Below are 26,481 nucleotides of genomic sequence, written 5' to 3'. Positions count from 1 at the left end.
AATAAAAATTAAAAAAAGATTATTATCTGTCTCTCTTATTTATTTACTTGGTTTTGAGGGTACACACCGTGTTGCTCCAGACTTACTCCTGGCCCTGTGCTCAGGGATCGATATGGGGTGCCAGGGATCAAATTTGGGTCAGCCATGTGCAAGGCAAGTGCCCTACCCACTCTATCTCTCCAGCGTCCCTCCCTTCCCCAACTTTTTTTGGGCCAAACCCAGCAATGTTCAGGGTCATTCCTGGCTCTGTACTTAGGAATTGCTCCAGGTGATGCTTGAGAGACCATGGGGGATATGGGTAGGAATTGAACCCCAGTTGGCTACAGCTGAATGCAAAGTACTCTACTATACTATCTCTCCAGCCCCTCTTATCTCTTTTTTAATAGAAACTCAGAGACTGGGGGCAAAGGTGCAAATTGCAATTAGGATCAGGGATTGAACTCAGGGTCAAATGCATACTAGGCATGTGCACGTGAGCTATGTACCTGGTCCAAGATAATTTTCTATTTCAACCAGAGCAAGCATATAAGTTTTATCTGTTTCCCACTGAAATACCTATTGGCTTAGCCAACTTGAATTCTGCAAAAATATACAAAGAAGCAATTACAGTATTTGTGTGGAAAATAAGAAACACTTCAACTCTAGAACTTTATAAATATTATTCAATAGTAATTTATTGAAGGTATGGGCATTTGCCTTGCACACAGCCGATCTGGCCGACCCAGGTTCGATTCCTCCACCCCTCTCAGAAAGCCCGGCAAGCTACCGAGAGTATCTCGCCCACACGGCAAAGCCTGGCAAAGCCACCCATGACGTAGTCAATATGCCAAACACAGTAACAAGTGTCACAATGGAAATGTTGCTGGGCCCGCTCGAGCAAATCAGTGAACAACAGGAGAACAGTGACAGTGACAGTGATGCTTTGAACAAAGCACAAAAGTACTAATTCTATGCAGTATAAGAAGGAAGTATACCGCTGCAGCGATAGCACAGCGGTAGGGCGTTTGCCTTGCACGCAGCCAACATGGTCGACCCGAGTTCGATTCTTCCGCCCCTCTCAGAGAGCCCGGCAAGCTACTGAGAGTATCTCGCCCGCACGGCAAAGCCTGGCAAGCTCCCTGTGACGTATTCGATATGCCAAACACAGTAACAACAAAGTCTCCAATGGAGACGTTACTGGGCCCGCTCGAGCAAATCGACGAACAACAGGAGGGCCTTTACCTTTTTATAAGAAGGAAAAGAGACATCATCCTCCTCATAAACACTATTATTTTTCTTCTACAGATGAAAAACACAGAGTAAAGGTTTACCTTACATGAGAACATGGAGGTCTTTTAAAACTACATTATTTTATTTGAAAAAAAATAATGTAAGGAAATAATATATTCTTTGGGAATAACGTCAGGCAGACTTTGAGCCACACCTAGTGGTACTCAGGGTCTATTCCTGGCTCTGTGCTCAGAAATGACTGCTGGTAGTGCATGAGGATCATATGAGGTACAAGGGGTTGGCTGCAAGGCAAATGCCTTGCCTCCTGTACTCTCTCTCCAGTTCTAATAAGAAGTCTGACTACAAAAAACATTAGATCTTTTAAAAGAATATTTTACAACAAGACTGTACTTATTCCTGGTTCTGTGCTCAGGATAACTCCTGGTGGGTCTTGGGAAACCTTATGTGATGCTGGGGTTAAACCTGGGTTGGCGATTTGCAAGGCAAGCGCTCTACCCACTGTACCTACTCAGACCCCCAAACTGTTTTGCCTATATGCCAATAAATATCAAGTAAGGAAACAGGAAAGAGAGAAGAAAGGAAGAAGAGAATAAAGAAAGGAGAGAGAAAAGAAAACCTTGATATCTATATCTTAAAAAAAAAAAGCAATCAACTAATCTAGTTGTTTTTCTTGGCTATCAGGTACCAAATTTAGCTACTTGGATTTATTTAGGTGTTCCTTTACTTACTTTGGATTTGTCACAGTTTGATCTTTCAAGAATGTAAAATAATTAGAAATGTTTCTATCATATGGCAGCCACCCATGGGTTCCAATAATGTAATTAGTGTTTACTGTTACCTAAAAAAGGGGGGAAAAAAAAGAAAAAAGATAAAAATTAAACAAAAGATTAAGTAGCCTAGAACAACCAAATGCACCCATGATGATGCATCAATGAGCACAGATCATTTAATCAATAATGTAAGATTCTGTACTTAAAATATAAAATTTATAACAATATCTTGAAATACTAGAAGTATGAAAAAATCCTATGTCTAACTGAAAGAACAGTTATCTAGCCTATCTCTTTTATAAATTAAAATTATTTTCCTCAGGGCTGGGGGTGTGATTCTGTGGAAGAGCTCCTGTCTTGCAAGTGAGAGGCTTTGGGTTCAAACTCCATCCCCTAACATGACACTTTTTTTTCTTAATTTATCAACATTTGTTAGTGCTATTTGTTGGCAGTTCGATTTAACCATAGTAAGGTCTTAAAAAAATTGTGTGTGTGATTTAGAACATAAACCAGAAGCAGAACTTTAGATGAATTCTGAAGGAGGGGATTCCATTTCTCCCTTTGTGGAGGGAGTAGTTTGGGTCATATACAAGAGTGCTGGGCCTTCTCCAGGCTCTGTGCTCTGTGTTCAGAAGAGACTCAATGGTGTTCAGTGTGATGCCAAGGAATCTAACCAGGGTGCAAGATAAGTATCTTGCCTCCTGTATTATCTCTCTGGTAAAAAGGGAACCCTCCACCTTTTTGGGTTGTATTATCTCTCTGGTAAAAAAGGGAACCCCCCTTTTTGGGTTTGTATTATCTCTCTGGTAAAAAAGGAACCTCTTCTTTTGGTCGAGTTTTGGGTCACATCTGGTAGTGCTCAGGGCTTAGTCCTGGCTCTGTGCTCAGAGATCACTCTTGATAGGGCCTGGGGACCATACAGGAATAGAACTTGGGTCAGCTGCATACTATCTTTCTAGCTCTGGTCCCCATTTTCTTTTCTTTCTTTTTTTTTCCTTTTTGGGTCACACCCAGCGATGCACAGGGGTTACTCCTGGCTTTGCACTCAGGAATTACTCCTGGCAATGCTCAGTGAACTATATGGGATGCTGGGAATCGAACCCAGGTCAGCCGTGTGCAAGGCAAATGCCCTACCCACTGTGCTATGGCTCCAGCCCCTGGTCCCCATTTTTAATGACTTCACAGTACTTTTTTCTTCAAAATAAAATCCCTTTCCTCTATTCTTATTATATTCTTATTATAAAAGTAACAGATTACCTCTCTATGAACAGATAACTTAAAAATTAAAAACCACAAAAATTCCGCTATTCAACAAGTACTATTATCATTTTTGTGTTTGATTTCTAAAGCTTTTTCCTCCAGCAACTACACATAATTGCATAATCATAAAATTACATCTGGGCTGGAGTGACAGTACAGTTGGTAGGGCACTTGCTTGCATGCAGCTGACCCAGGTTTAATCTCTGGCACCTCACATGGTCCCCTCAGCCTGCCAGGCGTGATCCCTGAGCATTGAGCCAGGAGTAAGCCCTGAGCACTGTTGGGTATGGCCCCAAAAACAAAAACAGCAACAACAAAAAGAAAACAAGAAAAATACATCTAATTCTGGGATCTCAACTGTTTGTTGTTTTCCTTAATTTCTATAGATAATTCTAAAAATTTCTAAGTGACGGAGGTAGGGTGAATAAAACAGAGATTTGGCCCAGGAGTCAAGGTCTACCTCCTTTACTTCCTAACTCTGTGACCTTAAACAAATTATCCCCAAATTTTTATTTCTTAGTGGTAGAAGGCAAATAAGAATAGAGCCTAGCTATACAACAGTTAGGTAATTAACAAAACTCAAGTAAAGCACACTTTGACATGTCCTGATGTCAGTGATCCACTACAATCAGTTCTATTTTATTTTCATTCTTATTATAGGTTTATGGTGACTTTTAATATACAAGAAGTTATATCCAACATCATTGCATGAAATGCTTAAATATTATTCCACATAAATTAAAAAAATATTCCAGTTAACTACTTAAAAGCTGTGCAAATAGAAAATACATTTTAATACTTGAATTAGGCCTATACAAATTTTGTTATTTTTATATGTGGCTTTAAAAACTATATTTCTATTTGTGACATACGTCATGAATACAGATGTGGCAATGTGGAAAAGATGTGCTACTTACCAGTAACTCAGGACTGCCCTGAGACATAAATGAACGAGACTGATTTTTGGGAATAATGGCCTTTATTAGCGGAATACCATCACTAATCCCCTATAAAACAAAAGACAAGTTTAGTTTCTAGTTCTCTCACCTTAATAAAGAAAAAAAGGAAAGAAAATTCTATTTTTGTTTTTGTTAGTTTTGGTTTCACACCCAGTGGAGCTCAGGACTAACGACTAACTCTTGGCTCTGCGCTCAGGGATCACTTCTGGCGGGGCCGGGGAGACCAACTTGGAGACAGAACTTGGATTGGCCACATGCAAAGCAAGAGCCCTACCTGCTGTACTATTGCTTTGGCCTTGAAAATTCTACTTTTTAAATAAGGATAACTCTGACATAATAATTTTAAAAAATTCTCCTATATAATACTTTATTTAAAAAGAGAGAAAAGACGGGCCCGAGCAGCAGTAAAGCAGGTAGGGCACTTGCCTTGCACTTGGCCAACTTGGGTTAGATCCCCAGCACCCCATATGGTCCCTGGAGCCTGCCAGAAATGATCCCTGAGCACAGCACTAGGAAAAAGCCCTAAACACTGCCAATTGTGGCCAAACAAACACAACAACCATCCTAAAAAAAAAAAAAAGAAAGAAAGAAAAAGGGAAGGGGTAAGTGAAATGGGCAGAAAAGTCATTTAGATGAAACATTGAAACACTGGTGGTGGTACAATGGGACTTATACCACATATAGAAGTGTAGAGCTGTGCTTCCAAATTTTATAATACTGAAAATTAACACAATTTTATTTTAAAGTGGCTATTTATGTTTCTACATATCAACTGCCCTCTCCCTTCCTGTCCCCCTCCCTCCCCTTCTAACCCCTTCCCCTCCCTCTCCCTCTCCCTCTCTCATTCCTTGCCAGGAAATGTGAAGTAGAAGAAAATAAAGAGAAATACAGATTAACCAATCAAGGAACAAACAAATCTTTTTAAATAGTCTAAAAACTCAAAAACTGAAATTATACTATGATTAACGTGAATTAAATACTACAAATTCATCCCCAGCAATAGAAGGAACATGGAATTACATGTAACATGTGAGGGATATGTAATTCAAAAAAAAGACTTTTTGATATGGACACGTATGATATTACCAAGTATGGTATTACCTCAATGAAAAATGACTTGAGTTCAAGGAGGTGTTGAAATAAGTTTACGGTCGAAGTGTCTGTTTTGGTTTGCTTCTGCATTGCTTCCTCTGCTGATAACCTAGGAGGGTGAGGTTCCTTCAAAATAATTTAAATAAAAAGAATAATTTAATAATCACATCAAAACATCTCTATATATTCCTTAATATACACTAAACTCTAGCTTTAATGATTATGTATATACTGTGCACTGCTAACAACTCCAGTCATGGGTCAGTCTCTCAACTATTTCTAGCCTCTTCATTTCTACAGAGTTCTAATTTCTACTTCTAAGTTCTCATTAATGATACCTCTCTGGAATTCCAAAGAAAAAAATTAAATGTTCTCCTTTATTATTTTACTTAGCACATTATTCACTACTTTATTTATTACCTGTTTCTATGTTAGATTATGGATAGGACAGCGAGTAGGGCATTTGCCGTGCAAGTGACAGACCCGAGTTCTATTCCTTTGTCCCTCTCGGAGAGCACAGCAAGCTACCTTGAGTATCCCGCCTGCATGGCAGAGCCTGGCATGCTCCCTGTGGAGTATTTCATGTGCCAAAAACAGTAACAACAAGTCTCACAATGAAGACATTACTGGTGCCCACTCGAGCAAATTGATGAACAATGCTACTTATGATCTGTTTTCCCCAACAAAGAAATCTGTATCTTAAAATTCAGAATCAAAACATGATCAACTTATGCTTTTAATACTTAAAGCTATATGTTAAATGTGGCAGATGTTTAACAAATATCTGGCAAAAAATTGGTGTATTATTTAAAATTTATAATATGGGTGAATCTTTAACACTTCAGAGGAGATTAAAAGGTAAAGGCCCTCCCGTTGATCGTCGATTTGCTCGAGCGGGCCCAGTAACGTCTCCATTGGAGACTTGGTTGTTACTGTGTCTGGCATATCGAATACTCTCGGTAGCTTGCCGGGCTCTCCGAGAGGGGCGGAGGAATCGAACTCGGGTCGGCCATGTTGGCCGCTTGTAAGGCGAACGCCCTACCCACTGTGCTATCGCTCCAGCCCTAAAGGTAAAGGCTGTCCCGTTGATCGTCAATTTGCTCGAGCGGGCCCAGTAACGTCTCCATTGGAGACTTTGTTGTTACTGTGTTTGGCATATCAAATACTCTCGGTAGCTTGCCGGGCTCTCCGAGAGGGGCAGAGGAATCGGACTCGGGTCGGCTATGTTGGCCACTTGTAAGGTGAACGCCCTACCACTGATTTAAAATATAGTGTAATGTGGAGGCACAACAAGATGGGGGTGCTGCTGGCCCTTGACCTCCCCCAACTCAACGAGACCCCCAAGTCGTTGCCCACGAATGGTCCTTCCTGCTACTGATCAAGTTGCTTAACGGCCATGATCCCAGAGACACACAAGCGAAACTCAGAAACTAGCAGCTTTGAGCAGAAATCCCTCCAGATTTATTAAAATTTTAGGATTCCAATATCTGATTTTGGAATCAGTTAGCAGCTGCATGACAACATATGCTAGTCATAATCAGCAATAGAAAACAAACTGTCTAATGTTGCCTTTTCAGCAGGTCTGAGTGTTGGAGGGAAATCTCAAATAATAATGGTGGGTCTGGTATCGAGGTATTGAATGTAACCAAAGTAGAGAGAGAGTAATGTGGAAATCATCTCCCAAACAGTTAGGGGGATTAGGTGGGATGGGGGAGACACTGGGGTTTTTGGTGGTGAAAAATATAAACTGGTGAAGGGACAGTTGTTTCATCATTGTATGACCAAGACTTAGACCCAAAAGCGTTGTAATTGCTCTCATGGTGATTCAATAAAGAAATTTATAAAAATAATAATAATAATAAATAAAATATAGTGTAAAACTCACTGGTACTTGAGAGCTAAATTTAGTTATACTATCAGAGGTAAGTTGTCTATATAGCTATTAACTTATCTAAAGTTAGATTATTACCTCTTTCATATAAATCTAATATTTTATAATGGAAAGAAATGAATATTTTTTGGATAACTGTTTTTTGCATTCATAATGTGTCTTTTGAGAGAGCGCCGAATCCTAACCACTAGACCACCAGGGAGTGATCATAATGTGTCTTTTGGCATGTTAAATTTCATTTATCATTTTCTTCTTTATTATCTTTGATATTCAAGCTTAGTAAGCTAGTAATTAGTTTCTCTGAAAAGAGATGCAGGAATATCTACAGTTTATAAACTGAACTTGATTGTGGCATTATTGATCTATATATTTTTTTCTTTTTGGGTCATACCTGGTAATGAACAGGGGTTAATCCTGGTTCATGCACTCAGGTATTACTCCTGGCTGTGCTTGGGGGACTATATGGGATGCTGGGAATTGAACCTAGGTTGGCCTAGGTTCATGTAAGGCAAACGCCCTACCTGCTGTGCTATCACCCTGGCCCTGATTCTGGCATTATTGATGATTTCTGTATCATTTTTAATGGTAATAAAAATAAAACAGCACTACTTCTCTTGTAAAACAAAGCTGGTGCAAAGATATTACAGACTTCTACTCCACAGCCCAATGAAGTGCTATTTTATTTTCTTACCTTAAAAAAATTCTGTTATTTTTGCCAAACTCTGACCCTATTAGATGAAAACTCACACATGGCAGCAGTGGAATTTGGACCCACGCCTCCGAAGAAATTGGAGCCTAAATCCAGTGCCTTAGACTGCTCAGTCATGCTACCTGTGGACTGGAGCGATAGCACAGTGGGTAGGGTGTCTGCCTTGCACGTGGCTGACCCAGGTTTGATTCCTCTGCCCATCTCAGAGAGCCTGGCAAGCTACTGAAAGTAGAGAGTAGCTTTACCAAGCAGCAAAGCCTGGCTAGCTCCCTGTGATGTATTCGATATGCCAAAAGCAGTAACAACAAGTCTCACAATTTGTTGTGAGATGTTACTGATGCCCGCTCGAGCAAATCGATGAACAACAGGATGACAGTGCTACAGTGCTACCTACTCTATTAGAAATAAAGCCTCGGACATGAGAAAATGCTCTACATCATTAATCATCAGGGAGATGCAGATCAAAACAACAATGAGATATCATTTCGCACCACAGATACTGGCTCACATCCAAAAGAACAAAAGCAACTGGTGCTGGCGTGTATGTGGTGAGAAAGAGACCCTCCTTCACTGCTGGTGGGAATGCCGAATGGTTCAGCCCCTTTTGGAAAACAGTATGGACGATTCTCAAAAAATTAGAAATTGAGCTCCCTTTTGACCCAGCAATACCACTTCTGGGAATATATCCCAAAGAGGCAAAAAAGTATAGTCAAAGTGACATCCGCACTTGTTTGTTCATTGCAGCACTCTTTACAATAGCCAGAATCTGGAAAGAACCTGAGTGCCCGAGAACAGATGACTGGTGCAAGAAACTTTGGTACATTTACACAATGGAGTACTATGTAGCTTTTAGAAAAGATGAAGTCATGAAATTCAGATACAAGTGGTACTACATGGCAAATATCATGTTAAGCGAAATGAGTCAGAAAGAGAGGGATAGACATAGAAAGATTTCATCTGGGGAACATAAAGTAACAAAATAGGAGACTAACACCCAAGAGTGGCCGAGATTAGTACTAGGAATTTTGCTCCATGGCTTGGAGGCCAGCCATACATGCTAGGGGGAAAGGGAGCTCAGATAGAGAAGGGAGCACCAAATAAAGGGTGTTGGGAGGATCCTCCCAGGATGGGAGAAGCATGCTGAAAGTAGACTATAGACTGAACATGACTGCCACTCAATGCCTCTTTTGCAAACCACAACACCCCAAAAGAGAGAGAGAACAAAAGGGAATGCCCTGCCACAGAGGCGGGGGGGGGGGGGGGGGAAGGGGGTGGGAGGAATACTGGGACCCGTGGTGGTGAAAAATGGGCATTGGTGAAGGGTACTTGGTCATTATATAACTGAAACCCAAGCACAAAAATTTGTAAGTCCACAACTGTACCTCATGGTGTTTCACTAAAAAAAATTAAAAAAAAAAAAGAAAGCAAGCCTCGGTTTCAAATATGGCTAGTACAGAATTACCAATGGCTTAAGAAAAATCAGTGTTTAAAAAATAATAATTATAATTATATAATTATAACAATTATAATTACTCTGATAATAGAACTACAAGTCAGAGCTCTTCTGTAAATGTAAGACTGGTGACTATCATTCAATTCCAATAAGCTTAAAAAGTCTAAGCCAGGTGAAAGATAGGGCCTAATTAAGTATAATTTAACATATTCTTTACATTTTCACCAAAAGTATCTCAAATTTATTCTTTTGCTGAGAAGGATGACAAGCTTTCCTGTATTTTGACTTAAAAAAATAGAGGGAGTTAACCTTGAACTCAGGCCTTATGCTATCTTTTGAGGCATGAAACTGAAGAAGGAGGTAGAGAGATGTAATTGGCAGATGAGTTTCTTGAGAAGTAAGAAAACCAACATGTGGACTAAAGGAGTATTCTAGTTCCAGTCCTAAAGTTTGAAGGCTAGACCCCCTTTGAAGATGCAGAAATGAAGGCCTAGTACAATTTTAACTGACATCAGCTCCAGAAAAGGCTGGGCCACCGCTATCTGTTACAGCCTTCCCAAGAGAGGGAGAAGCTTCAAAAGAACAAAAGGCTGTCATAAGAACATGGAAGAAAACCACCAAAAGTTCCAAAACCATTCCCTTGACAACACTCTATCAAAGGACACTTGCCTACATAGAAAGTCCCAACTGGACACTTCGGGAAAAACTCTATGAAAAAAACTTTGCAAAGGCAAGTTGTGCACTTACCACTTTGGGGGTCACTTGAATCTCAATATATTTTATGACTGGATGCTGAGGTCTAAGTTTGGGTTCTGGATGGTATGTTTCTGTTTGGGGGATTATTTTTTTAAGATAACTTAAATACACTGGTTACTCTGTATTTATTATGCAGTACTTATAGGATGAGAGCTCTATCTTCTTCTTCATCTCCTTTTTTTTTTTTACTACATGGGCCCCTTTCCCTTTACCATGTTTGTTTGGCCAACATGGCCGACCCAAGTTTGATTCCTCTGCCCCTCTCAGAGAGCCCAGCAAGCTACCGAGAGTATCTTGCCCGCACAGCAAAGCCTGGCAAGCTACCCATAATGTATTCGATATGCCAAACACAGTAACAATTGTCACAATGGAGACGTTACTGGGCCCGCTGGAGACGTTACTGGGCCCACTGGAGCAAATCAATGAACAATGGGAGGACAGTGACAGTGATAACATATTATATAACAACATATAACAATTGTCTACTTGGTCATGGTGCTAAGGCTTGTACTCCACTAGTTATGATGCTCATATGCTAAGAGTTACACTTTTAATTGAAGTACATATGTTACGGCTGTGGTACTCATTAGGGGTTACCGTAATGCTCAGAAATGTGCTTGCCAGGAGCTGCAATTCCTGTCCACTGCACTTGTGAATATTTGTAGTGGTGGTGCTCACTGAGGTCACACCCCATTTTGTGCCACACACATACACACACACACACACACACACACACAGTTGTGGTGTAATTAGAAATCACTTGTGGCACTAAGGAGTGCAGGCAGCAGCATCAGAACTGCAAGGATTGTGTTCCATGCATGTAGGACACAAGAAACTCATGGATCTGCATTCAAGGCAGGTGCTCTAAGCCACTGTACTATACCTCTGGGTATATTAGCAGTCTCACATATGGAATGAGGTCTATTATAGAATATAATTTAACCGCTATTTATTTAAAGGTTCTTGTTATTTTAAAACAGCATAATATTATACCTGACAGGAAAGGTTTTTGACCTTTCCCTTCACAGAAAAAAAAAATACTAGTTTTTTGGTTATTTCCAGAGTAATATAAATCCTGTGACTTGAGACTGTGTGTGTGTGTGTGTGTGTCTGTGTGTGTGTGCGATATTGCAGTTACACCGCTGTAAATTAATCTCAATAGAAGGCTCTGTTTATATAGATTTTGACTGCATTATTTCATTGTTTCAAAATAGGAATAATTGTATAAATTTACTTTTAGGTGAAAGCATAATTTTTCTAAATTGAGATAATTATATATAAGGTAATTAAAGATTTAAAATCCTCAAGAAAACAAGTAGTGCTACTCTTTAGAAACTTATGTTCTAGATTATTTGTGTTATCAGTAACTTACTGATTTACCTTTAACAGCTGACAAGGTGTCTGCCCAAAATTATTAATCATTCCTTCTAAGGCTTTTCTTTCTTTCTCATCAGTTAAGGCATCTAGATCCACAGCTCCTAAAACCAGGATAAGCAGTCAACTCACTATAGAGTGAAAACAAATCAGCAAGCCATACAACTTATTAATATATTAGAAACTTATTACCATATTTTCAACAAAATATTATTATATTTTCCTATTTATAAAAATATTATAGCTACTATTTTTCCAAATCAGTCAAATTTCAGGCCAAAAAGGCAGTACAGGATTTAAGGTACTTTCCTTGCATGCAGCACCATATACAGTCCCCCTGAACAATTCAGGGAGGGATCTCTGAGCAGAGTAAGTTAGTAGAAAGCTCTGAACAATGCCTACTGTGGCTAAAAAATAAAACAAACCAGTTAAGTTTCAAATATTAAATATGTACAAAAATTAATTCTAGCAACAATTTAAAAACAAAATATTTAAATATAAAAAATATTAACTGGCTGTCTTAAAAGCTTTTTTGAAAAAATATAAGTTATACTTCATGATGGTCTAGCTGAAGGAAGTGTAATAACCAATTAAAAATAATGCTCCAAGTTAATAATGATATCAAACAACCACTGGGAAAGGTGAAACTCCGGTTAAATAACTATACTGTCATGGTCCTCCCGTTGTTCATCGATTTGCTCGAGCGGGCCCAGTAACATCTCCATCGTGAGACTTGTTGTTACTGTGTCTGGCATATCGAATACGTCACGGGGAGCTTGCCAGGCTCTGCCGTGCGGGCGAGATACTCTCGGTAGCTTGCCGGGCTCTCCGAGAGGGGCGGAGGAATCGAACTCAGGTCGGCCATGTTGGCTGCTTGGAAGGCAAACGCCCTACCACTGTGCTATCACTCCAGCCCATAACTACACTGTCATTTAATATAAATTAATATGCATTTATATTAATAATTATTTTACATGGTTATTAACTAGCAAAGCTAGGTGTGATTGAAATGTCTACTTTATTAAGCATCGTGCTATACTACCTCTCCACAAAATCATTATCTGAATGAATATGGCACGGTAAAAACATGCAGGTCTATTTACCAAATTGTTTCTGCTCAAATTCACACAACCCAGGTTGGAAGTGTGCAAGGCTGCCTTACCCACTGTACTATCTCTCTGGCACCATCACATATTCTCTTAACAACTTCTTTTTTTACTGTAGCAATCTCTTAAGAAAATAGAAAAAATTGACTAAAATTCTTGAATATATTTTCTTCTATTAGTTTTATCCAAAACACTAAATACAAACACATATTAAAATAATTTTTTAACAATTCAAGGCAAGGACAAAAGCATCTAGTTTATACCTTCATAGCTACAGTAATAGAATACATTAAGTGCCTCCACTGCAGCTGGTCCTCTCTGTTTATAGCCAAAAATCAGATCTATCCATTCATGAAGATGTGCAGAAACATGTTCAGATTCCTGAGGAAAAAAATTAATATTTAATATAGTTATCTTCCATCTGCAACATATGGTCCTTTAGATAAAAGAAAATTAAGCATTTTCACACAAAAATCTTACAACCCTAAATAAAATTCTTTGAAAATTATGCTAATCATTTATCCAATATTTATATGTTTTTTACTGTTGCTGGTTTTTGTTCATTTTGGTGTCACACCTGGCAATGTTCAGGGGTGAGTGCTGTACTCTTGGGGAGCCCTGCGTCTGCCACTGCCACATACAAAGTCTGGCTACAAGACTGGCTGCACTACACAGTCTCCTTAGAACTGCTGGGTATGGTCCTGGCAGACCCTAGCTTCAGTGAGGAGTATCCTCCACCCCCACAAAAAAGAGTTTCTGACTACATAGCTAGAGACCACATGATGAGGAGATATTCTAAGATTACAAAGAGATAAAATAGTCCAGTACCCAATATTTCAATGCAGAGATAATGAACTGGCTGTACTTTTAAACCATGAAATTTTGGGATAATTATTATATAGCAATATGCAATAAAAACAAACTTCTAACATTTTGTAACAAAGAGAATGTCTTAACATTCTGGACACTCGCTTTATGTCATGGAAAATAGAAAAGAAAGCAGATGAGAAGTTCCTAGCTAGCTAATACATAACAAGTTATCTTTCAGAACTGCTTGCTACATTTTCTCACTTCTTCTAACTTTTCCCCCAAATGTGCTTGAGACTCCAGGGGACCACAAACAGAAGTGGACCACAAACAGATGATCGGTATTGGCAATGTAGAAGGTTACCAGGGTCATACCTAGACGATGTGTGATAGCCGCAAGGGCTATATCAGGTTGTACTGGGGGACTAAGCTATGTCGGGGATAAAACTTGGCACCTTGAGAGCGCTCTACTCCCTTGAGCTATTCCTCCAATTCTTTACTCATGTACAGGATTTTAGCTTGTATGTTAAAAATTTGACAAATTAATACTAATGAATTTCATCAAGTATTGGTCTAATTAGTTTCAGAGTCTGCAACACTTCAGATCAAATAGAGAACTACCCAAGCAGGCAAATGGCAAGGCAATCTAGAACAAGTCAGATGTACTTTATCTTCTCAAAAATGCATACATTTATGATATTAAACGATTAACTAAAAACAAAAGACTTACCAGAGCTTTCCTATGCTTGTAGATAAAATCTTCAGATGACTTAGCCCATTTTGGGAGAATGACATCATTTACTAGTTCTTTGGAAACTTGGAGACGACCCAAGTTAAATTCTAAGACATGTAAGAGAGAAATGTAGCAAATCATTTTAGATTTAATAGATCAAAAAAAAAAAAAAAGACAGCACAGTCCTTAGCAAGCTGAGATAACTTTCTTCATTAAGAGTGAAAAACAAGAAATAAGTCCCCTCAATATAAATGAAAGTAATAGTAAAATAGGTAAAAATAGTAAGAAATAGGTAAAAATAATTCTCATCTATTGAAATGTATTTTATCAATTGATAAAATACATAAAAGTATTTTAAAATGCATAAAGGTAGATAAATTTAAATGTTTAAAATTAGTTACATGGTAAATCAAATCAGCAAACAGGAGAAAATTAGGGAAAACTATAATTATCTTAAAACTTATCCAATGGGCTAGAGTGATAGCACAGCAGGTAGGGCGTTTGCCTTGCACACGGCCGACCCAGGTTCGAGTCCCAGCATCCCATATGGTCCCCTGAGCATTGCCAGGAGTGGTTTCTGAGTGCAAAGCCAGGAGTAATCCCTGAGCATCACCAGGTGTGATCCAAAAAGGAAAAAAAAAATCCAAACCAACAACAACACAACAAAACTTATCCAAAAAAAAGTATTTTTTCTACTGTAAAAATAATTATACATTCCAATAGTTAATATACAAATACAGCTCCTTAGTATAATTTGCACCTTAAATTCACTAAATGAAAGTGTTATGTTGTATTACAAAAAAACAACAAATTTATGTAACATTATTAGAAAGATTTCCTAATATGGTCAGACCACAGAATCTGAACAAAATTGCTCCAAAGATGAGATTTTATTATTTATAAGGTATACAGAAAAAAGTATTAATATAAAAGAAGTTGCCTTAAAATATCACTGAGTCCCAAAGGTGCAGAGAAGTTTCAATGTCATACGTTATAATGGGTCTGAGGCTTTGTTAACCCAATCTCCATAGAGCAAATACTATTTGTTGGTCTGAAAGCCATTTCACTTCCTTATTTGTAAGCAAATCCTAGGCTTTATTTAAGTATTCATCCCTGCCCTGTATATCAAGCCCGTTTGCAGGTGACTGTTGGAGGGCTTGGTATAAGACCAAACTCTGAAACAATTAAGGGAAGTTATGACAAAGTATTTCTCACTCAAGACAAAGGAAACTGTTCCATTTCTAAGATACTAGTGTACCTGTGTATGTTGACTAGAAACGCTTTAGTCATTTGTTACCATGAGAGGAACTAAATAAGGATAAAGTCAAAACAAAAGAGCAGAGTGAAAACATGGAAAGAATTTGGCTTTGATCAAAATAGTTAAGCTTGAAGCACCTATCATACTTCAGGATGTTTATTATGGAAATAAATTTTTTTGTTGGCCAACTTGAGTGCTTTTTTGTTAATATTTATTTTATTTTGCTGATATTCTAATATAGTTTGTCTTATCCCACCAACTTCATTTTAAATAAAGAGGAAAACATAGTTTAAAATGGATCCCACCAGACTGTGCAAGATGTCCAGATCAATGAATTCAGAAAACTCATGCTAGAAATATTTTAAAATCTGCATCCAAATTAATTTGTTAATCCTTCGTATTTCTGATACCCAGCTCCAGGAACTCAAGTCCAATGGCTGAGCTGATTAAGATCAGACTGAGTCAACAGACTGAACTGCCTTTCTAGAAGTCACTAATTTTAAAGGCTGGCTCTGAGAATTGATATCCTTCTTTAGGGGTATATAATCAAAAAGGCATAAATAAATAATTCTACTGAGTATACAAAAGGGGAAGGATTAACTTTACATGAGAGAGGAAGAAGAAGCTGTAATGATGCTTTGACACTGAGTTTCCTAAAAGGACACAAGTCATAATAATCTTATCAAGTTCTAATTTTGTGCCTAAAAATACATCAAAAACTAAATCAAAGAAGAAGCATTTGGCTATTCTTAATACTGTAAATAACTTCATGATGTTCCACTTTAAAAACATGCTTTTTAAGGACTGTGGTGTAGCACGCCCTGTCATTATTTCCATCTTGATTCTATTTATGCATTAACTCAGGAATTAGCAAACTGCTTCTACAGTAGAAGAAAATTTGACTATGTGAGTCAAAGGGTCAAATCTGTCATTCTACTATAAAAGTAACCAGAGTATGTGTGTACACGCACACACACACACACACACACACACACACACAAACACATACATATATGTGTGTGTATATATGTATATATGTGTGTGTGTGTGATCGTATATGTTCCAAGATCTCTTTATAAATATAAATTTGCCCACCAATCTGAACAGATTTGCTGAACCCTGGTCTAAATTCTTATCTTATCTATCTCAAACATCTGTTAACATAACTGGACTATCATGGAAAGATCATATACCTACACCTATTTCTGCTCCTCCAGCAAACCCAGTACTCCAACAAACTTTATTATCAATTAAAATTTGATTCAGAGAGAGAGAGAAGAAAAGAAGAAAACTGCCTGCCATAGAAGCAGGGTGTGGGATAGTGAGAGGAAACTGGGGTCACTGGTAGTGGAAAATGTACACTGGTGGAAGGATGGATGTTACAGTATTTTATATTGTAAACCTTATTGAAACCTGATCATGAAATACTTTGTAACTATGTGTCTCATGGTGACTCAATGAAAGAAAGGAAAAAAATGGAAAGAAACAAGAAAGAAAGAAAGAAAGAAAGAAAGAAAGAAAGAAAGAAAGAAAGAAAAAAAGAAAGAAAGAAAGAAAGAAAGAGAAAGAATTTTGACTCTTGTGTCTTAATTTATTACAGTACTTCAGTATCAGTTGAAATTTGTTATTGAGCACAGGATGAACACTAAATCATCTACAGACATGTTTTAGGTTCTTCCACTGGAACTACTGAGTTTAATTTTTTGGTTTGTTTTTGTGTTTGAGTCACACCCAGAAGTGTGTTCATGAGTCACTCCCAGATGTGCTTAGGAATCCATAGACAATGCTGGGATTTGAACCCAGATTTCCTGATGCAAAGCATGCACTCTAGCCCATCAAACTGAGACTCATTTTCAATCTTTGATTTCTTACGATTTTGATTTTCCAGAAATTCTGGAAAATAGAAGAATTCAGGAATAAGTTCCTTCACATCATACGTGTTGTCCATGAGAGTCTGCCATGTAGCAGGGATGGAATGGAACTGTCGATCTGCACAGTCAAACCTGTACATGGAGAGAGAAAGAGAACAGTGAGGATTGATTGAGAGCAAAAATAGATAAAAACCTTCAAATTCTCTTCATAATTCCAAATGACAAAAAATGCTCTTTTCATACTCTATAACATCTAATAAACCAATCTGAGTGCCAGAGAGAGGGCAAAGAGATTAAGATAACTGCCTTGCATGTGTCTCACTCAGGTTCATTCCTGGACACTGAATGGTCCCCAAAGTATCACCCAGAAGCAATCCAGAGCGAAGAAATAGGAGTGGCCCCAGAGAATTACCAGGGTGGCTCTGAGAAACTATCTTTTATATTTTGCTATCATAAACTAAGAAACTACAATTTCAATACTTGGATTGGGGGTAACACCCAATGGTAGTTGGGGAGAATATAGTGCCTGGGACTGAATTCAGACCTCCCACAGGCAAAGTATGTATTCCAGCCCTTTGAGCAATCCTAGCCCCAAGCACTTTTCTTTCTATCGTTTTTCCTCTCTCATTTCCCCCTACTGAGCCTACCCTACTCCATGGAAACTATCAATTTAGTTTCAATTCATATAATTTGGCATATATTGGGCATTTCACATAATATGTGACCTACTGTGTCTGGTTTACTTCACTTAACTTCAATATTCAAGATTTATCCTGTCAAATGGAACAATGCTTCATTCCCTGGATAAACTACAGTAAGTAAAGTTTAGTTTATCCACCCTAAGAATAAACTACACTAATTCATTTATTAGTTGATAGATATTAGGATTATTTCCATTTGGGAGCTAAGTTTAATTATATACAAGCTGCTTTGTTTTCAGGGTAGGGATCAAACCCAGGGTCTCATACATGCAAAGAAAACATTCTACCACTGAATTCAATCTTTGGTTCCTATTTATGAGTTTTTGCATGAACATTTCTTTTCTGTTTTTATGGTTTAACTAAGAAAGGAAAAGCTAGGACATATGGTAATTCTATTTTTAATCACTTTGAAGAACTGCCAGAGTATTTTCCACCGAAACTATATTATTTTATAATAGCAGCAGCAGTATATAAAATTCTGATTACTTGACATGCTTGTTAACAATAGCTGTTTTATTTTATTTTGCTTTGTTTTATTCGGGAAGAGGGGCTAGTCACACCTGGCCATGCTCAAGGCTTACTCCTGGCTCTGTGCTCAGGGATAACTTCTAGTGGGGCTTAGGGGACCATACTGGATGCCAGGATTCAAACCCAAGTTCTGTGTGTGTAACCCTACCCATTGCTGTACTGTCTCTCCAGTCCTACTTTTTTTCTTTTAATTTCTATTGATGTGAAATTTCACGATCACAGTCCTCCTGTTGTTCATCGATTTGCTCGAGCAGGCCCAGTGATGTCTCCATTGTGACACTCGTTACTGTGTTTGGCATATCGAATACATCACGGGGAGCATGAAGGCTTTGCCGTGCTGGTGAGATACTCTCGGTAGCTTGCCGGGCTCTCCAAGAGGGGCGGAGGAATCGAACTCAGGTCAGCCATGTTGGCCGCTTGTAAGGCGAACGCCCTACCGTTGTGCTATCGCTCCAGCTGTATCTCAATTTGCTTCTGATTTGAATTTTTTCTGATTTAAGTATTCCTGATTTGAATTTTCACTAACTAATGATTTGAGCCTCTTTTTCGTGTGTTTAATGATCATTATTTTGTTATTATTATTATTTTGGAGAAATATCAATTCAAATCTATCCATTTGAAAATTTGGGGTAATTCTTCTTTTTACTGTGAGTAGAAAGTATTCTTTATATATCCTATATAAAGTTTCTAATCAGAGCAATAATTTAAAGACACTTTTTCCCCACTGCATAAATTATATCTTTACTTTCTTGATTGTGTCCTCTGAAGCACATTTAGAATCTATTTTTGAAGATTGTAAAAAAAATTATTATAAGTCACTAGAAAATCCAGTTATACTTTACTGAGGGCGTAATAATTTGCTATCACAGTAGAAGTAACATTTGGGAATATGAAATGATTTTGAGACCAAAGTTTCTCTTGTTCATTTGTTTGTTCTCACACGTACACAGTTGTGCTAAAATTCTTTACTCAAAACTTACCTTCCACTCTGAAGCTGGATATGAAGGGTAGTAAATGGTTCTGTACGGATAAGATAGTGCATGACTCCTGCAGGATTTGAGTAGTGAGTACCATAATGAAACTTATCAATAGTTCCCATAGGATCCTCAAAATTTTCATATCTACAAAAAAATCCCCATAGTTTACGACCACAGTAGAACTAAAGCAGAATACATGTTTGTATTACATTGCTACAGTGTTTACCATGCCATTATTATTCTAATATTGCATACTTTATCATAAGAGCATACTGATAAATTTGTATTCACTAAGACTTTTTCTGAGCAATAAAATGACATTAATATTTAATTCCAGTCTCCTGCCCCCGCGCCTGGCTGTCCTCGCCAGGGTCCCTTGGAGTGGAGCGGATTGAGTTTCCCTCCCCGCCCTGACCAGGACTCCGGCAGCTGAAGACCTCTAGAACCAGCCACTACCATGCTGAGACCACTCTCCACATGCATGAAGGTACCGGCAGAGGAACAAAGGCATGCAGGTCCCGGGGCTGAGATCTCCAAGCCTGCTCGGATTGGGGCTGAGCATCCTCCACGGCCACGCGACATCTTATTATCTCATTACTACTTTAGACGAACTGGCAGGCTACCGAATGTAACCTGTCCCCACGGCAGGGTCTGGCAAACTTCCCGTGGCGTACCCAATATGCCAAATACCAGTAACAATGATGGGTCTCATTCTCCTAACCCTGAAAGAGCCTTGAATATGGCACTTTTTAAAAAAATCTGAGCTAGGACGAAGGAGATGTTACTGGGAACTGCTCGAGGCAATCGACGAACAATAGGAGGGTCATGATCGTGATTTAATTCCAGAGTAGTTTTGAATGATGCAATAATTCAAGTTTACTGTAGATAAATTGAAAAATACAGAACAACAACAAAAAAGAATAAACTGAGATAGACAGACAGTATAAGGCCCTTGCCTTATATGTGCGAACATGGGCTCAATTCCCGGCACTGCATATTGTTCTTTGATCACTTGAGTCAGGAAAAATAACTGAATATGGCCAGCTGGGTATACCTCCAATCCAAAATTAAAAAGAAAAAAAAATTCATCACAACTGTACTAACTGTACTTCTGAAAGAAAATTAGTATTGACGCATTAATAAATATCTATTAAAGTTTGGGCTAGAGCAATAGCACAGCAGTAGGACATTTGCCTTGCACGCAGTCAGTACGGCTGAGCTGGGTTCGATTCCTCCACCCCCTTAGAGAGCCCAGCAAGCTACCAAGAGTATCTTGCCTGCACGGCAAAGCCTGGCAAGCTACCCGTGACATATTTATTATGTCAAACACAGTAACAACAAGTCTCATGATGGAGACGTTACTGGGCCTGCTCGAGCAAGTCGATGAACAATGGGAGGACAGTGCTACAGTGCAGTACTATTAAAGCTTAATGTAAAAACTTAATATATTGACAATTAAACTCTAATATAAAAATGCCATTTATCTTATTCTTGTGTAGCACATACTTAAGAACAAAAAATATATACAAACAATGCTGATTTTAATTTGTCAAAAAGGGCCAGAGCAATAATATAGAGAGTAGGGTGCTAGCTTTGCATAGTGGCCGACCCTGGTTTGATCCCTGGCATCCGAAAAGGTCCCTCAAACCTGCCACGGGTGATTTCTGTGCACAGAGCCGGGAGCAAGCCCTGAGCACCACCAGGAGTGGTCCCCAAACAAAAACATTAGTCAAATAGGGTCAAAGAGATAGTACAGCAGGTAAGGCACTTGCCTTGAACATAACTAAGCCGGCTTTGATTCTGGCACCTGATATAGTCCCTGACTATTGCCAGGATTGATCCCTGAGCACAGAGCCAAGAGTACACCCTGAGCACCTTGGTGTGGCCTCAAATGAAACAAAGCAAAATTGTCAAACAGAGCAAATAAATGATTTTAGACCAAAGTCCTATTAAAGGACAACCAATATATTTTCAAGAAAATTTAGTGAAGGAATTATCAGACTGATTTTCAAAAGTAGTTATGTATTCTAAAAATTATCACTTGGTTAGTCATAGTAGAAATAATTATAAATCAAAAAAAGCAACAAGTATTTTTCAAAAGGGATAAAAGGTACTCTTCTAAAAGGTATACTTTATTAAAGGACAACCAATATATTTTCAAGAAAATTTAGTGAAGGAATTATCAGACTGATTTTCAAAAGTAGTTATGTATTCTAAAAATTATCACTTGGTTAGTCATAGTAGAAATAATTATAAATCAAAAAAAGCAACAAGTATTTTTCAAAAGGGATAAAAGGTACTCACTTTTCTCTCATAGCTTGAGCATTTTTATCATTAACAACTCCAATTGGTTTGGAAAGATCTCGAAACACAGCTGGGTTATTAAGGTCCAATTCTTCAGAAGTGTAGTCTTGTAAAATCCAGGGAAACTAAAAGAGACACAATTTTATAATTTTGATATTCATATCTAGAAAAGCATTATTCCTACATCTCATATTAAATGGTTACCTAAAGACTAAAAGAGGTAGTCACTGAAAATGCATTCCCTGTCACAAACATTAAATCATCTTCCATTTAATAACGAGAAGGAATATTTACTGTAATAAAACCATTATAATATTTTCAAAAAAGTAACAGGAAAAAATTTTTATAATTTATTCAGGCTTCATACCTATGTTTTAAAAATAACAGTGTAAAAAATATAATTTAATAAACCAGGGAGATGGATCAAAGAGTTGGGGTACATGCTTTGCATATGCAAGCCCTGTGCTCAATTCCTGGTACTTCAGGTCCCCGAATACCTTTGCAAATACCTAATCACCAAGCTATGATTAACTACCAACTACCCTGCGGGTAGTTCCAAACCGAAACAGTAACAATAATTTAATTAATGCAAAACCAGCTTTTATACCGTTTTATAAACTAGAAAATCTTTAATACATATCTTTTTGTGTTATAAAATTAAAACATAAATTAGATAAATAATTTATTCATTAGATTTATATGACTTACCACAGGGTACTGTGCAAGGTCATTATAGGTTCTTCCTGCTATTGTATTTATTTGAATAAGGTAGTCAAAATTGGATATCTCTCTGTTTACCCATTTCTAGACAGAGCACAAGAAAAAAAACAAAATCAAAATTGATCTTTATCTTCAGAGATCAATAACTATTACTGACAGTACTAACAAAGTCTTTTGAGTATCTCTACAATCTTGATAAATAGAGCTTTTAATAAGGTTTAAAAACAACAAACAAAAAGGCTTTTACAAGGAGATAAAATCAAAGTTTTTACTAAATTCACTTCATTTATAAACTGGTCTTGATATAAGAAACTCAATATAGGGGCCATAGTGATAGTATAACGGGTAGAGCATTTGTCTTGCACAACAGCCGATCTGGGTTCAATCCCCAGCGTCCGATATGGTCCCCCGAGCACTAAAAGGAGTAATTACTGAGTGCAGAGTGCAGAGTCAGGAGTAATTCCTGAGCATCACCAGGTGTGACCCAAAAAGAAAAAAGAAAAAAAAAGAAACTCAATATAAATCTTATATCACAGTTTGAAATGACTTGAATGAATTAAATATACTCTTTAACTAAATCTCTTTTAAAAACTTAAATATTTAATTTCTAAAGACTTATCTAACTGAATATTTTGCTATATTTTAAAATGTTCGCAACTAAGCATATTTTATAAACTAACTTAATATATTAAAACAATCTTTCATTTTGAAACAAATGTTAGTCATCCTTAGAAAACTACCTTTATAGTGCAATGACAGACAGAATTTTGATTCATTATGCACAAAATTTTCTAAAAGAGACATCATAATTATTTTTTTTCGTAAATTCGTTGTACCTTTCCTGCTAATCACATACTGGTAGCTCAAGAATCGAGTTTATACTTACAAGTTTATTGTACACATAAAGCAAAATATATGGAAGACTCAGTACTTTAATTAAAAACCTGGTAGTACTAAGGAGGGACCATAGGTGGTGGGAATCCAATCAAGGCCTCTTCATACCAGGCCAGACATGTGATATAACTCATAGAAGTATCTCCCTGCCCTCCCCCCCCCCCCCCGTGGGATCTTTTCTCTTGTGGTGGGGGCCGGGGAGAAGAGAAGTTTGGGCCACACTCAGTGGGACTGAAGTCTAAGATATAAAATGAACACCAAAACAAAACAATGACTATTAAAATTTCCTACCTGCGTCAATCCTGATGCTTTAAATAACTCCTGTGGTGATCTAGTTCCATAACTATTTGGAGAATGAAGTGACAGCAGTCTGCTATATACTTTATTTCTAACCTATAAGAAAGCATTTTATAGTTTAAAAAAATTTACCAGAACAACCCATGTATAACAGCTTTGCTGAGCTATGATTCATAAACTACCTTCCAAAATTAACTAATAATTTAATTTTGAACTCACCCTCCGAAAGTAAATAATTCAGTGTTTTTTGGGGGGTGTATTCATAGAATCGTTCAATCATGAACATTATCTGACTTCAGAACACTTCTCATCATCACAAAGAATACCGTACTCACCAGTTACCTTTTTCCTATTCCCATTTTGTCTCATTCTACAACAATCTTTTTCTTTTTGGGGGGTAGGGGGAGGTTTGGCCACACCTGGCAATGTTTAGGGGTTACTCCTGGTTCTGCACACAGGAATTTCTCCTGGCTGTACTTGGGGAATCATGTGGAACACCAGGGATTGAACTTAAGTCAGTTAGGTAAAAGGAAAGTACCCTACCTCCTATACTATCTTTCTGGTCCCTCATTCCATAGCTCTCTTTAACCTACTACTTTCCTATGGATTTGCCTACATAAGAAAATGACTTAACTTCTCTGAGTCTTGATTAAGCCAAGCCATGAAATTTGTTAGAAGCTAACTGTATTTGTTGTAATGATTATCCGATACTAAATCAGAAAACTATCTCAAATTAATTCAAATTTGGATCTGTTATTGTAAATTAATTTTGTATGTTAAGCATAATATCATTGACTTTCCATTGTTTTGTAATTATTCAGGGGTATATAAATGTAACATTGCATTGTAGCACTGTCCTCCCATTATTCATCGATTTGCTCGAGCAGGCACCAGTAATGTCTCCTTTGTGAGACTTGTTGTTACTGTTTTTGGCATATCAAATACGCCATGGGGAGCTTGCCAGGCTCTGCGGTGCGGGCGGGATAATCTTGGTAGCTTGCCGGGCTCTCCAAGAGGGATGGAGGAATCTAACCCAGGTTGGCTGCATGCAAGGCAAATGCCCTACCCACTGTGCTCTCAATTATTCTTTAAATCTGTTTCTATTCTAGAAAATAAGGCATAATAAAAACAAAATTACATAGATGTATAATATATGGGCTGAAGCAATAGCACAGCAGGTAGAGCGTTTGCCTTGCATGCAGCCAACATAGCTGACCCAAGTTCAATTCGTCCCCCTCTCTCGGAGAGCCCGGCAAGCTACCGAGAGTATCTCATCCACACGGCAAAGTCTGGGTGACGTATTCGATATGCCAAACACAGTAACAAGTCTCACAATGTTACTGGGCCCACTCAAGCAAATCGATGAACAATGGGAGGACAGTGACAGTGACAATGTTCAACAGGAACATGTTTGGGTTTTTTTTTTTTATTGGGGCCACACCTGGTGGCATTCAGGGCTTATTCCTGGATCTGTTCCCTCCCTTGGAGGGAACCAGGTAACCATATAAGGTGTTAGAGAATGAAACTGGGTCAGCCACATGTGAATGTCTTACTCTCACCCACTGTACTATCTCTCTAGTTCCTCCAGAAACATGATGATTTAATTATATTACATGGCCTTCTAAAAAACACGCTTTGCATTTTCCTATAGGGTAAAAAAAAATTTTTTTTTTCTGTTAGGGGGAGGTTGGGGAGGCCAACACCTGGTGGTGCTCAGAGGTTACTCCTGGTTCTGCACTCAGGAATCACTCCTTGCAGACTTGGGAGACCATATGGGATGTTGGGAATTGAACCCAGGTCAGCCATGTGCAAGGCAAACACTCTACCTGCCATACTATCTCTCCAGCACTATTTTTAATAATAAGATATATTCTTATGTAAAAATAAACACTCTTTAAATAGCCAAGGAAGGGGCTGGAGAGATAGCACAGCGGGTAGGGCGTTTGCCTTGCACGTGGCCGACCTGAGTTCGATTCCTAGCATCCTATATGGTTCCCTGAACACCACCAGGAGTAACTCCTGAGTGCAGAGCCAAGAGTAACCACTGTGCATCGCCAGGTGTGACCCAAAAAGAAAAAAAAAAAGCCAAGGAAAATCTCATAAGTTATTCTTAGATCCCAGAACAAAGAGAAGTTTATTGTTTATGCTAATTCTGGTCATCTGAGAAATAGATGGCAAGACAAAATTGAACATGTAAGGAATTTATTAGGAAAGACAACCGTGAGAGTAAAACAAAAAGAACACTGGGCGAGTTAGGGAGGACTGTTAAAAAGGTGACACAAATCAGACCCCAACTGAATGACAGGGGAAAGTAGGTTGAAGTTAGCGGTCCTTAGTAAAGTACCAAAGATTACACAGCTAATGATGGAGCAGTAGGACCCAGGTAAAACAGATTCAGAGAGGTGTTCTTAACTACTTACACCATTTACTAATGTACTCTGCTCCTAGAATAGATGTCCCATTTTTGGTCAACTGAAACCTATTTCATAAAAATGAGTAAACTGTTTAGGTTCCCACCCCCAAGTTATTTATTTATAAGGCCCTTCCCAGTGGTATAGGTTGTAAGGTTCTGGAGGAAACTCCTAGTTCTACTTGGCCAGAAGGTACTAGGGGCCACCAGGGTCACTCCTATGGCGCTGGGCTGGGGAGGGCACCAAGGAGATCAAACCCTGACTTCTTCGTGCAAGGCATGCGATCCATCCCTTCAAACTATTTTCATGGCCCTTACAATTTTTTGTTTTATTTCGGGTCACAACCAGCAGAGCTCAGTGCTTATACTCTTTGCAAGATT

At 38.2% G+C, this 26,481-nt stretch overlaps 1 protein-coding gene across 5 annotated transcripts in view; it reads right to left on the bottom strand.

The window, feature by feature from the left end:
• Window positions 1–26,481, bottom strand: part of NBEAL1 (neurobeachin like 1) — a 174,807-nt gene that overhangs the window by 18,236 nt on the left and 130,090 nt on the right. For all 5 annotated transcript variants that reach the window (XM_056111674.1, XM_056111676.1, XM_056111677.1 and 2 more), the window contains 11 exons: window positions 23,685–23,786; window positions 22,488–22,583; window positions 21,780–21,904; window positions 19,479–19,619; window positions 17,271–17,401; window positions 14,138–14,247; window positions 12,864–12,981; window positions 11,501–11,598; window positions 5,321–5,437; window positions 4,178–4,267; window positions 1,959–2,068 (listed from right to left, as the gene is read on the bottom strand). In XM_056111674.1, the coding sequence (XP_055967649.1) occupies window positions 1,959–2,068; window positions 4,178–4,267; window positions 5,321–5,437; window positions 11,501–11,598; window positions 12,864–12,981; window positions 14,138–14,247; window positions 17,271–17,401; window positions 19,479–19,619; window positions 21,780–21,904; window positions 22,488–22,583; window positions 23,685–23,786 (1,238 nt within the window). The remainder of the gene's footprint in view (window positions 1–1,958; window positions 2,069–4,177; window positions 4,268–5,320; window positions 5,438–11,500; window positions 11,599–12,863; window positions 12,982–14,137; window positions 14,248–17,270; window positions 17,402–19,478; window positions 19,620–21,779; window positions 21,905–22,487; window positions 22,584–23,684; window positions 23,787–26,481) is intronic.

The sequence above is a fragment of the Sorex fumeus genome, unplaced genomic scaffold, assembly GCF_029834395.1.
Source record: "Sorex fumeus unplaced genomic scaffold, SorFum_2.1 ptg000014l, whole genome shotgun sequence".
NCBI classification, from domain to species: Eukaryota; Metazoa; Chordata; class Mammalia; order Eulipotyphla; family Soricidae; genus Sorex; species Sorex fumeus.
Note: the sequence above shows the minus strand (reverse complement) of the source record. Positions and strands in the feature narration are given on the sequence as shown.